This window comes from Cyclopterus lumpus, chromosome 16 (assembly GCF_009769545.1).
Source record: "Cyclopterus lumpus isolate fCycLum1 chromosome 16, fCycLum1.pri, whole genome shotgun sequence".
Lineage (NCBI taxonomy): Eukaryota > Metazoa > Chordata > Actinopteri > Perciformes > Cyclopteridae > Cyclopterus > Cyclopterus lumpus.
This window is the reverse complement of record NC_046981.1, coordinates 4,804,030-4,818,350: the sequence shown is the minus strand read 5'-3', so window position 1 is coordinate 4,818,350 and position 14,321 is coordinate 4,804,030. Positions and strand designations below refer to the sequence as shown.

General features: G+C 44.0%; 1 protein-coding gene across 1 annotated transcript in view; it reads right to left on the bottom strand.

Annotated features, from left to right (window-relative positions):
- Positions 1-7,999, bottom strand: part of LOC117745289 (RNA-binding motif, single-stranded-interacting protein 3-like) — a 103,672-nt gene extending 95,673 nt beyond the window's left edge. Inside the window, exon 1 of the mRNA XM_034553518.1 lies at positions 7,925-7,999. Within this exon, the coding sequence (XP_034409409.1) occupies positions 7,925-7,999 (75 nt within the window). The remainder of the gene's footprint in view (positions 1-7,924) is intronic.
- Between the last annotated feature and the right edge of the window lie 6,322 nt (positions 8,000-14,321).

Below are 14,321 nucleotides of genomic sequence, written 5' to 3'. Positions count from 1 at the left end.
GGACGATATGGGCTAATTTAATGCAAAATTCATTACAGATGGCTAATAGATGTTGTTACATCCTTTATTTAAAAAATGTAATCTTATTTTTCAAGAAACAAAACAAGCATCCTGAATATACTGGATCAATGAATGTGTAATTTGAGGAGGGAGATAATTAATTCATGATCACATTATCTGTGACGGCACATAAGGGTCAAACGCGGGTCAACAGGTTTTGTGTAGAAAAGGTTCCCCACACAGGTCAGCTGATGGTCCCGAAGAACCAACTCAGACCGGACTCCCAATGCATTACATAACCTTTCATCAAAACACATGAGTTGATTCTTAACATGAAGAAGTCAGTAATTGTTTGCTTTACTAATAGACCCTCAACCAGAGAGAAAAGACATTGACAACAAGAGTGGATGCATTCTCAATTACAGCACACAGCACCATCTTGTTTTCCAACCACTTTGGCCAATTAAAAAAAAGATGCACTACTCCTTTCACTAAGGCTCTGAGTCCAGTCGTAAAATAAGACATCAAACATATTCAAAATCTAAGGGGCTATGTAAACAAAGCACGGGGAATATATAAATATATATATATATTCCTGTGCTTTGTTTACATAGCCCCTTAGATTCTGAATATATATTTTAATATAGTATCAAACAACGTTTGTCTGATATATTTGTGTATATATATATATACACATATATATATCAGACAAACGTTGTTTGGTGCTATATTAATGCTCAAAATAATAAACACAGCTTCTATAATGAATGGATGTGAGGAGTCTGAACATTCATTGAAGGCCAGTCCATATTAATGCAGAGATACATTTGTGAAACCTAGACAGAATATTTGTGTCTATCTCCAGAAAGTAGATCAGCTTTATGGCCATGGGCCATACCCTCTGCACTGCACACTACACACACACTTAAATAGCTAGCAGCTGGAGGTTGTGCTCTTTGTCTCTCCCTTTTCATCCCGAGATAAAGTCTTTGTCAGGCACTTAGCGCGCGCGGTGTTCTAAAAGCCGGCGCACCAGAAGTGTACATCTCAAAGAGTTGTGAAATCAGAGTAATGGTTTTCTTTATGTCCTCAGTATTTCAGTTGCTGCTTCCTGTTGTAGTTTATTTTTTGCTCGGAACATTACTGCTTCCAGACGATATTAGACCTTTAGACATTCGATCAGGAAGTGTGAGGGACTATTGGAGCCCTTAGCCATTTCTGTGGTGTAAACTGTTTGAGGCCGGGGGTTCCCAAAAAAAAAACGAAAGCAAGAAAAAGGTGTGTGAGGTCAGTGCGAGGTGAACATTAACCTGTTAGCTTAGCCCATTGTGAAATAGACTATGTTTGCGCCCCTAACATTGGTTATTTAATATCTTCACAGAAAAGGGTGTTTACATTTTTCATCCTCTTTTGGCCGACATTTAATCAACGCCGTCAAAAACTTCTAGCAATCTATTCAAATCAGTGCCAAGTAACAGATGCAGCTCCGTGCCCTGTCGCTCCATCACCATCACAAATGGTATTATATTACAGGCTAATATATGATTATGTATTCATTTCAAGCTATTCGTATTTATCTTGAGATCATTTTTCCATTGAAATGATCTCACCTGGAGAAGATGGCCTTGAGCACCTTTCTTAAAGAAGGTCTTCATCGTAACAGTGTCGTATTGTCCCTGCTCTTTGTCAGTAAATATCGTGCAGTAACCATTGGACTGCAAGAGGTAGTCATTTGAAGCTTTGAACGGGTCGACAGGGTTCTGGAGGTCGGGCCCAATGTGATATTGTGCTCCCCAGAAGAACCTGGCGGCGCCCCTGGTTCTAGGTAGACGGCCCTGACAGGAGCTCTTAAGAGGCAGCGAATCCATTAGACAAGGGTCGCTACAAAGTGGCAAACTATTAAAAATGCAGCGCCACCATTATTCCCTGACCCGGCCTCCAACGTCTGTCTCGTCCACTGCATCTCTCTTTATATTCCCCTTGGATCTTTTCACCTGATTTCAAATTCCTTTTGCCACCGCCATCTGTTCCGTTTTTTTTCCCGATAAATCTCACTCTCGCTCTCCTTCACATCCCTCTTTTTGTCCTCCTCTCCGTCCACCTTTTCTCTCTGCCTCCTTCACATATTTTCTATTCCAAAACTGGCATGGGTGAGCCTCTCTCTCTCACACCTCCGTGCACGCCGCTGACCCGCTAAAGCTTCTTTTTTTTTCTCACTCCTATTCAACACAGCGAGGCACGGGTCAGCGTCCGCTACTGTACCGGGACAAGAATAGAACAGCGCACAGAGAATAGTAAATGGACATATATGGGTGGTTAGGAGAGTCCTTTTTAAGCAGTAAAAACAACCCAGGCCTGGCAAACTGAACAGATGGTAGGGGAGAGAGAGAGAGAGAGAGAGAGCCCAGAACACAGTGGGAGACAGGCAGGAAAAGAGAGAGAGAGCGGCAGAGAAAAAGCAGGGAAAGGAGTGCGCAAGAGTGTTGGGTAGGGCATTAGAAGAAGGCAACGCAAGGCCTTTCTCCATTCTCTACGTTGGCACATGATGCTGTCAAGAGCCGAGCTGAGATCCAAACAGAAGAGCTCGGTCCTCCACAGAAAAAAAGCACGCCATTATATTGCCGCTTGTAAAAACTACGACTGATGCCAGGCGGCCAGATGTGTGAGGAGAAGCAGCGCTATAAAACATGCACCTTCTTGTTTACTTTGCACCCCACTACACACTTTCTTTATGTGTGTGTGTGTGTGTGTGTGTGTGTGTGTGTGTGTGTGTGTGTGTGTGTGTGTGTGTGTGTGTGTGTGTGTGTGTGTGTGTGTGACCGGTGCTGCATAATGGATGGTCGCCGATTCTGCGACAGGCAAAGTATTTTTTGTTTGTTTGACAAGACGGGGAACAGAAGCTTGGAAGGAAGGAAGGAAGGAAAGGAGGAAGGAAGGATAGGATAGTCGACGGAGGACAGAAGGAAGGACAGGATAGTCGAGGGAGGACAGAAAGATCAGCTCAGTGTAAAAGTGAATCACTTTGCACATGCAAATCTCCATGTTTGTGTCCTTGTCTCCCTCCTCATCTTTAGGATGTTTACTCATCAGAAGCTCAGGCCAAATTAATACTGTAATGGAGAGTAATTGAATGTGAAAAAATCTCAGTTTCGAAGGATGGAATATTCTCTTTAGACGTCCGGGCGTGTCCGGGCGTGTGCCATTACTTTGATATCAGCTGAATGCCGTTTCTCATTACCCTAATTAAAGCTCCTCGTGTGCCACTGAGCATATTAGCACACTGTTCTGCAGCAAACTAATGATCGGCTACTTGATAATTCAACTTTTTCATTCTGCTTCTCTCTTATCTTACTCTTAACGATTATCATCAAAGACTCACATCCTCAGTCACTCATCATCATCATCATCATCATCATCAGAGGCTGGAAAGACGTGAAACGTGAATATCGCTATTACAGTCAGAGGCTCAGTCATCTTTACATACTGTATAAACAGCCTGGTAATGGCACCAAATGGCATTAATAACACTCCAATGTCTTAAGTCAATTTTGCGTGTTATGGCAATATTACACTCTCCGAGCAGAAGTCATGTGACGTAATATAAAAATTGAGAAAGTCCACGTTGTGGATGGACAGGTGACGCAAACACATACATCGTAACTGAGTTGTACGTAAATAACCAAAGACTTATTTACGTAGACTTTTTATTTGAACGTGTAAGAATATGTACACATGACGTGCAATATGTGCACGCCTTCCCTTGAGATGAAGATGCATTTGCAAATGAAGGTTCATAAAAGCATATAGAGAGACATAAAATCACCAAAAAAAAGTCAAAGTAGAGCAAATAATGCTTGAACTAAGAGAAATGGAGGCATGAGGGGAGATACGTTTTAATATATGTTACCTAAAGATATTTGATGATTGCTGTGTAATTTCAAATCACGACACATTCCACCACAACCCAGCAACAATCGCGAGTTACGATAATTTGTTTTTTGCACTTTCATTTGGTCCAATTAGGGATTCTCACGGACTGGATTTCCTGGAGAAGTGGAAGAAAAATGCCTTCAGTGAATGAGCAAATCTTCCCACAGAATGGGCGTCGACAATAATACGCCAAACTGAAGCTCAGACAATCCTAAACATGTCGAACAAATCCCACATAAAATGCAGCCGTGCCCTCCCCCTGATCCCTTCAAACCCTCCTACAGCCGTGATGGAGCGCCGCCGGGCTCGCATAGGAGGGTCCGCTGTCCCTTCACGCCCCCCCTGCTAATGCACACTAACTGTACCCATAAGCCATTATGGAGGCAGAGCGGGCGCAGCTCTCCGTTTAATGGCCGCACATTTACGCGCACTTTGTCATCCGGCTAAGCATTGTTAGTTTAAGCCCGTCGTGTCAGAACTGCCTTTGTGTGAAGAAGGTTTGTGCATGTGTGGTGCTTTTTGAGTCTTGTGTCTAAAGATTGCTGTTGTAAGGGAGTGGAGGCAGCGCGCGCACGCACACGTGCACACGCGTACGCACGGACACGAATGATTGATTTCCACCGAAGGAGAGCCTCCACTCTCTGGAATAAAGATTAATAAGAGGCCATTTACATCTCCAATCAAATCAGTGAGCAAGAGAGAGAAGTGTGTGTGGGGTGGGGGGGGGGGGGGGTGTACTACCAGTAAGTCTTTGTCTGCTCTTGTCCATTGTACACAAAGAGTCTGAAAACCACCTGCACACCTACACACACACACTTCACGTATATTTGAAGTCAGAGAGCAGCACAGGCAGAGATCAAACACTGGCTTGTTGTCAAGGTCCATATAGACGTATAACTGAACCATTCTATGGGGCCTCTCAAACACACACACACACACACACACACACACACACACAGAGAGAACTGCTCCTCTGGGACCGAGAGCTTTAATGACAGCAAGCTGCACCGAGGAGGGGTCAGAAGGAGTCACTGTTCAGAGGCCACACACACACACACACACACACACACACATTCCCATTAACACACACGCACATACAAACGTGAGCAAATATATTCAGTCCTCGCTCATGCGCGCGCTGACGGACAGAGTTACAGCCTCATGTACAGTCACCGCAAACAAAACTGACATACAGATGCTGGTTTTATTCATGTATGGATAGATATGCGTAGCCACCCACACACACACACACACACACACACACACACACACACACACACACAGGCACCGTCGACAGGAAACACTGGGGAGGGTAGGATCCAATTTGATTTGACCTTGACAGCAGGGGGACAGAGGGAGGGCTGATGGGAGGCAGGGATGGATGGAGTGCAAGGAATCAAGTGCCGGTCTGGACCAGATGCCTGTTGCAGATACTTCAGAGAAATTAGGTGACCTTGAACTGATAGATAAATCAAAGAACAGCAGTGTGACACGGTGACATCTGCGCACATAAAACGACGTGACATTGAATGTTGAAGTGAATCATATGTGTGCATGCTATCTCGTGCAATAAACCTCCGAATCCCGCGGAGATGAGATGCTTGATTCGCTGACGGGGCTGATTAGAAATGCCGCTTCTTTGTCATTGCCAGGATATTAAATCATATTTCCCTTTTTCTGTTCAATTTGAACCACGATGCAATCACAACCATTATTTCCATGTGTAAATATGCAGTATTAATGCAGCCGCAAATGATGAAAATGCTGCTGCTGCAAAAAAAATAAGGAAAACACTGGCTGTCAAAGTTTAAAAGAAGAAAAGAAAAGAAATACATCAACGTTATTTTAATTCTGTTTAGGGAGAAAAAAAAAAAAAAATTAAACAAAAGAACATTTTTACAAAGAAAAAACATTGCCATAGAGATCCTTGGAGTTGTTTTCATGAAAAGAAAAAAAAATGTACCAGCAACAACATTTCATTTCATCCAGTAGCAGGCGTGCATTTTCTCTTCCAGATTAGCAAACGGAAAGGCTCGTCGTTGGAGATGTCGGTCGTAAACAACCGAGCCACAGATGTGCATTCACAAACGCTTTCCAGCTTCTGATTGCTCAATCTGGAGCACATTCATAAAAAAAAAATAAAACAACCATCAAGACCGGGCCTGCACATGTGAGCGCGTGCAGCTTCGAGATCAGCGACGAAGTCCGTAATGTCGACGTGCTGCAAAAACGCGATCTGCACACGTCGTCTGCAAAGATATCCTGCAGTTAATTGGAAATATATATAATCTCATTTTGTGAACTGAAGTTGAAGAGCTTCTAAGTTTGAGTGGGCGTGCACTTGACTGAGCTGAATATGTGAAAATGTGTTTTCATCCCAAAAACTCTTATTCCATTTTAAACCACGGGTCGAAAACTACAACTTGTCTCCAATTAGGAAAGTAGATCTGACAGATTGATTTTAGGCAATGATTAGTTGATCAGTTTCAGCAACCTGCATTTTAAAGTTGTTTATTGGATCTCAATCGGCTCCGTCTACGCCAGCCTTCATCTCTAATTGCTGTGAACTAAAAAATGATCCAACAACTTGTGGCAGGGAGGCATGTGTTATAAAAACGTCTTCAACGTGGAACTATTTTAAATTAGAATATGAACGCAGCCAAACACCCTCTTGTGATCGTTGGGTTTTGGATTGCAGTCAAAGAGAAGAAACTTGATCAAGACAATCCAACATCCATGTCTTTATATGTTCAAAGAACAATATTTGGGACTTCACAAATTGTACTCGACGTGTTGCTATTGGCCTGCAAATGCAATCATTTTCTTTACCTGTTCTTCCCCACACTGTGTCCGTCTCTCTACCCCCACAGCATCCCACTCCTCCACTTTCATGGTTGCATCTCCCCTCCATCTCTCTTGCCTACCGACATGCACGCATTTGCTAAATATTGCAGCAAACCTGCCAACTCCTCACACTTACTATCACGCGAAAAAGAAAAACAAATGAATCACAGTAGACAAAGGGAATGACGGGCTCGGGCGATGTGATGCAGGAGCCATCGATCAGGCCCGAGCAATCCATTTTCCTGTTCTTGGTGGTAGAAGACTCAGAGAGGGAAATATCTGTCTGTGTGTGTGTGTGTGTGTGTGTGTGTGTGTGTGTGTGTGTGTGTGTGTGTGTGTGTGTGTGTGGATCTGTGCATGCACGCCATGTGTGTGTGGGTAACAAAGTATGAATATAGCGAAAGAACAAAGAAAAGAGCTCTGTTTTCTGCACTCCTGATAAACGGATAAGTGTATCGGGTTCCATCAATCACGTCTGCAGCGTGGTATCATGGGTGAGTGTAGCCTGGGGGGTGGCCGGTGAAGGTAGGGGTAGAAGGGGGGGGGGGGTTGGAGTGACAGAGCAGGAGACGGACTAAGTAGGAGAGAACAAAAAAAAGGGGGGGGGGGGGGGTGATCTGGGCCTCGTGCCCCGAACTTGAACTTGGAGCTGGTTGGGGTCGGAGAGGGGAGGATGGGGTCAAGCGCTCAGCCTGGATGGAAAAGCTGAGTGACACCAATATGAGACAGATGGGGGAGAGGGGACATGGTGTCATTTGGCAAGCTGTCGTGCGAGGCAATTTCAGCCTCTATCTTACGGCTTTTTCCAAACACTTTTTTTTTTTTGATAGCTCCCCTTTGAGGCCATTGGTTAAAGAAGGAAGGAAGGTCTCGATTAAGGAATGAAACATAATTGAGGTAAGGATTACCAATACATCATACACTTGGGACCGTCGGAAAAATGACATTTTGTCCTGGTCTGGTTCTGATTGGGAAGAATATGTAAAGAGGAAGCAGATAGAGACGAGAGAGAGCTAATCAGAAGGAGGGTCGCAAGATGGTTGTGAGACAGCTACAGGATGAAAAGCTGATGTGTATTTCCAACGCACAAACACCCCCTCTGACTTTAGAGTGTGGTAAAATAGGTACATCTATTGGCAAACCATCCTACCTTGGTCTGGAGATAGTGGGGGTAGTAGTAGGTGTAGTGGGGGTACATTTGCTGCTGATCCAAATGTTTTCCCATGTAGCTGGAATCCAATTGGAAGGTCCTGGAGGCTTGAGATAGAAGCTCACAGGTGAGGTACGTTCACTCCGAGGGATCCTTCAGACGACTGCTTCCAAGAGTGGCGGATGCAGAGAGAGAACGCTGTCCTCTTACTGAGGTGTGTGTGTGTGGGGGGGGGGATAAACGCACAGAGGAAGGGAGGGATATGAGGACAGATAGCACTTGGGATTTTTAGTCAGTCTCCTTGTCTGGGAGCTCACAGGGAACCTCACAAAGAGAGACAGGTCCAGGAAGAGAAACGGAGAGAATCCGGAGCAAAAAAAAAAAGAAGGAGAAGGAGGGGAGGAAAGGACGATATTAAAAAGGTTAGCGGGAGGCAACACCGGAAACAATAGGGGGGAATTGAAAGAGCAGGACAGAGAGAGGGAAGAAGAAAAAGGACGATGAGAAGGAGGGGGAAGGAGGAATAAATGGGATCCGGCTGCCGGTTCCTTGCACTCTCCACTCTTAAAAATCAGACTGACTCTTCTTCTGCTCTGCCCTGAACATGCCCCTCAATTTGTTCTCTCCGGCTTCTCTTACACTTGTCTCCCAGTCTCTTTCCTCCTTCCTGTGTATCAGTTCCCCTGTCTCGTTCTCTCTCTCTCTCTCTCTCTCTCTCGCACACACCAGACGAGACCCTGATCCCACCAGGGAGCTCGGCTGTATCCTGGAGAACACGCGCTGTCCTCTGCTCTATCCTCAGAAGACAGTGAAATCAGCGATGAACTCACGCATGGATGTGGAGCTGGAGAGAGAGAAGAGGAGGAGGAGGAGGGGGAGGAGGAGGAGGAGGAGGAGGAGGAGGAGGAGGAGGAGGAGGAGGAGGAGGAGGAGGAGGAGAGAGGATGGTCTTGAGCTGAAGCTGTGAGTGCCTTTATTCTCACTCCCTCCCTGTTTTGTTAAGCTCCGGGGGTGGATAGGTAGATATTGCTGGAGCCCGGCGTGGAGGGATGCACGGAAAGAAAAAGCCTGGGTAGAAACTCCTCTCGCTCTGGAAGAAGCAGATAGTCCTATCCAGAAGCGCACTCGCACAGGAGGAAAATCCCCTCTGCTCCACAAGGTGCCTCCTCCAACTCTTTTCTTCTCTTGCCCTCTGCGATCCCTCTCTCTTTCTTCTCACGCTCTCTGCCCCGTCTCGGCTCGGCTTCCCACTGCGCCTGGCAGCCGTCACAGTGTCTGTGTGGTGGTGATGGTGGTGGCAGAGGCGGTGGCGGCGGTGGTGTGTGTGGTGGTGTGTGGAGTGTGTTTGTGTGGCTGTTGCCGTCTGCTCCACTCTGCGTGCTGAAGCATAGAGGGGCTCGGCTTCAGCGCAGCTATGCTCCTCCCTCCCTCTCTCTCTCCCTGTCTCCTGTCTGAGTCTCTCTCTCCCTCTGTGTTTTTCATGGAATTATAGACCAGTGGGAGGGGTTGGTCCTGTGTGTGTGTGTGTGTGTGTGTGTGTGTGTGTGTGTGTGTGTGTGTGTGTGTGTGTGTGCGTGTGTGCGTGTGTGCGTGTGCGTGTGCGTGTGTGTGCTAAATAGAAACTGAGAGTAAAAGACATGGGCTGTTCTGCTGGGAGGCAACACCGCATGGAGCTGAGGTTAAGGGTGAGAAGAGGATACGCACAAGTATAATTTGGAAACAGAGGGGCCCCCCTACTGGCACTCCGTAGGCGCAGCAATGGCACATTTTACATAATTAAAGCGGTCTTCTAAAGTAACCCATGCAACCCGAGCATAGTCATATTTTCCATGTTATTTTGTCCGTCGCTGAATCGTATTGTATCATCATCAGCTGGCATAACCAATACGCGCACATATAAACTCGCGCATGCACACACATGCTTGAATGCCCCCCCCCCCTTAAGCGTGCGCCTGAATGCCTCCTTCACGAGTGTCCAGTGAAGGGCCCGACATCGAAGTGTGCGTGTAGTTCAGCGGTTGTGAGGCACAGTGACCCACTGACACAGTGCCGCCTGCTATGTGATGTAACCAGGTTTAAGTACTGCTCTTACATAAGCATAGTGAGCCATGCATGAAGAGACTGCTCTGCCCTCTGACTGCAGCTGTGTGTGCGTGTGTGCGTGTGCGTGTGTGTGTGTGTGTGTGTGTGTGCGAAGGAGACGAGGGTTGGCAGACAATGCAAGTTCACTGCGGTAGGAAAAAAAAAAAGGAATGCAAGCGCAACAACTTCCACTAAAGGAAGGACTTTATTTGTTGTTGGCAAATTAAACTACTTTACAGACTTGGGCAGTGAACACACTTTGGCTGTCTTGGCGTCCATTGTTGGCCCACCATTGTCACGTGTCTTTCTGTATTTTCAACAATAAAGATATGTTTGACTCAGAAATGCACTGACAGCGAAACATCTTCATATACCGCATAGAAAGCAAGAAATGTATGGGCGACCTTTTAGTTTTTTTCCCCACTCACCAACTAAAATATTACAATGTTTGATCCAGATTAAGAACTGCCAGACAAAGAAAGAAGCAAGAACAACAAATACGCTGAATTGAATTCTCTCACAACATACTAATCAGTGTAAAGTATGCAGAAAACGCCCCGGGGGTTGACTATAAATGCTACTACATGTTAGAGAAGTGGATAAACATTGTGTGCACCACTAAGGATGACGGGGATTTCAGTTCACAACTGTCACTGTAAGTCGGGGGAACTTTTCTTGTCTCAGCACAGTGCAACTGTACCTTGTGAGAGCATGTTTTATGATCATAATTATCATATATTAACAGCCGCAGACATTATATGCCACCTAAAAGGAGCACGGGCAGGAAGATAGTCATTATGTAAATTACTGCTCAGCCTACATTGGATATAGTGGAGTTAAAAGCCCAGTGCGTTGGATATAGTGGCATCTAGTGGTGAGGTTGCAGATTGCGACCAACTAAATACCCGTCTGCTCACCCCTGCCTATGAAAGGCGTGTCGGAGAACTATGGTGGCCTTCAGGTCAGGACAGGTATCTTTAGGATGTTCTTATAAAGATTACTTGTAAAAACATATTTAGAATAGTAAAGAATAAATACATACAGAACAGGATTAGAATTGATTTTTAAAAGACATTGAAATATTGTTTATAGGGCAGCAACTACTTAGCACAAAAACATAGCAACACATCGAAGCATATATACTTGCTGTGTAGAACACAAACCAGCTGAATTAAAAGCTGCTACTAAAATAAAAGTAAAGATGGGATGTCATATTGGTTTTCAAACAAGTAGGAAACGTTATCTTAATCAAGTGTCACGATAGTTTGTAGCCACACAGCCGCGTTATGCTACATGCTAACGTTGACATGCTAATGCCTGACAGACCAACATTGTAATCCCTAGTTAAATGGTGCTGGTGAGGCAAAATGTAATTAAATTGTAAACTAAACGTAAACACATTAAAACAAAAAAAATTATATATCTATATATATATATATATATATATAGATATATACTGTATATATATGTACATGTTTTTGTTTTAATGTGCAGGTTTTTGTGGCAGTTGTAATGTAGTATAATATATATATATATATATATATATATATATATATATATATATATATATATTATACTACATTACAACTGTAACCTGCACATTAAAACAAAAACATTTGTTTGTGTGTGTATATATATATATATATATATATATATATATATATATATTATACTACATTACAACTGCAACAAAAACCTGCCCAAACTTAACATGTGATTTATTTAAAATCAGAATACATTTTCTGAACCACTTTATGGGACCATGTTGAATGACACACAAAGAAAGGTCCCGTGACAGAGTTAAATGTTGGGCCAACACTGCTGTCAAGTCGGGGTGGTGGAACAATCAATACGGATTACCATCTTTCATCAATGGCACTAAATCCATATTTTGAGTAATATCGTATCATTTAGTTTTCAAGGCACTCCAATATTTCATTTATAAGACTATAATATGTAATTGTTTTACATTTTCCTACCACTCAGTGAATTAATCAAACCCATTTTCTCACCTGTTACATGCTCGTCATGATCTACACTGTAGATGGCAGAGGAGTTGCTGCGTGAGCTCATTTTTGCAGTAATTTCATCCCCGATCTTCACAGTGAAATACATAAGCGTGCTGTAGGGCCGCTGCCAGCGAAAGCCGGCTCTATCGATTGTGTTGCACTTGTAATCGAGGAGTGTGCATTCCTGAATCTTTGCAGTCGTTTCGAGGCACACAGAGCTAAGCCGTCTGATGGAGGAAGGTTATACATTAATTCAACGGAACTATGTGGGGAATGCCAGATGACAGAGGGATGCTGGGAGATTGCATGTGTGTGTGTGTGTGTGTGTGTGTCTACGACTGTATAGCAACACGCCAGCCAAAGTTTTCATTAAAAAAAATATGTAACAAAAATTAGGATTCTGCTGACACTGCAGTTTGGGAAAACAAAGAGAAAGAATTGATTCAATGTCCCATTGTGAGAGGCGCAATCTTTACATCTTATTCCATACTCTGCTGCCAGAATAAAGCTTCCTAATTACTTTGTCTCGTGACAAGACTGCCATAACGGTGGTGGTAAATACACACTGGTTAATTGTATTTCTTCTGATGCCTAACAGACTTCTATTATGTCTTAAGCACAATCTAATTGTCCGCTTGTTTCTGAAGACTGAATATGTAACTGCTGCATCTGCATTACTTTGCAAAAAAAAGAGGACCTTCTTCTTAGGAGGGACATTATTTTCTATGTCTAAACTGACAGCTGGAGCAAAAAATATCAAAGTGTTTTCATTGACACTGTGTGTTCTTAAATCCCTCCACGGTCATCAAAGCAGTTCAAATGGAGCAGGAAAAGGCTGTGCTGTGACTCGGGGATGCGATCCTCTCATCGTTGACCACCAGATGTATAAACAAACACTATGTCAGGGGGGGGGGGGGGGGGGGGAAGTAAAAGCCTCAGATCTCAGCTAAGATACAGATGGGAAAACAGAAGAGGTCATGATGACGACGGTCTTATTTTACAGAAGCTGCTCCGGTCCGTTTTCAAAGAAAAGCCCTGGCCAGGCTATCACCACACACACACACACACACACACACACACACACACACACACAGACACAGACACAGACACCCACACACTGTGGTATTTGAACACAACAGATTTACAGTGCTAAATGGACTATTACATCCAATTGCCATACACAGCATGAGGCGATGTGTCTCTTTGCAAGTCCCCTGCGATACAAACACAGAGACTACAGAGACTAATAAACAGTTTGGAGTTTCTTTGATCATGGAAAAATGGGGAAAAAAAAGTCAGATTGAAGCTTGCACACATTGTCAAATGTCAAACAACGGAAGTCATTAACTTCGGGAAAGTAAAAGACATGCGACACCGGACTAATACGGGTCCCCTGGTGACATCATAGGGTCAATGCAAATCACAAGACGAGGGTCAAAGACAGCCGAACCCCTACTTGTACTGCAAGAACCCAACTCTCCTTAGAAACAGTCACACCTCGGTGAAACAATCAATCGACCTGCTGTTTGTTTAGCTTAGTTTCAACAAAGCAATAACGTATCACTGTGCGTAAAATGTGATCAGATCAGATTCTGAATAATAATGTAAAAGGTCTATTTGGTAAGGAGCTTCAAAAAGAAAGAAGCACCGTACCAACTAGAGCAAATCGTTCAGTATAAAGCAGCTAGTGATGCCGCTTCATGACACACAATGGGCACACATCTATAAAGCACTCACAGCGCGTGGCAGTATCCATATCGAGGGATTTGAAACATAGTTTGGACATCAACAACAAACAGATTAAGGGAAGAGGGCAACGTGTTAGACGTCTCACTCAATGAGGCATGCGGACAAGAAATAGAGATATCAAGTTACACATTACAAACTATCTCCGTAGCCATAAAGCCATATGAGAAATCACCACGAAGCAATAACCCCTTGTACAGCACAGAGCGCTTAATTACACGACTGACTCAAAAAGATGGGGACAAATCACCGTAGGCCCTATTTTTTGTAAATCCCGCTCCTCCCATCCTCCTTTCTGCTCTCTCCTCCCCTCTCCTCTCAACGGCAAGCCACAGCTCACTTTTAACACAAATCAGCACTTTATTAAAAAAAAGAAAAAAGAAGAAGCAGCGCATTAAAGGATTCATTTGAACAATTATGCAAATCAGACAGGAGATGAAGCTTTTATTAATGTCGGAGAAGTGTTGCATCAGATAGTGCTGGAGTTCATTAAGTTACTCTAGTTGGAGATGAATACGTTCTGATTAGTTTGATGTCACCGCGGTGTGTGTATCGTATCA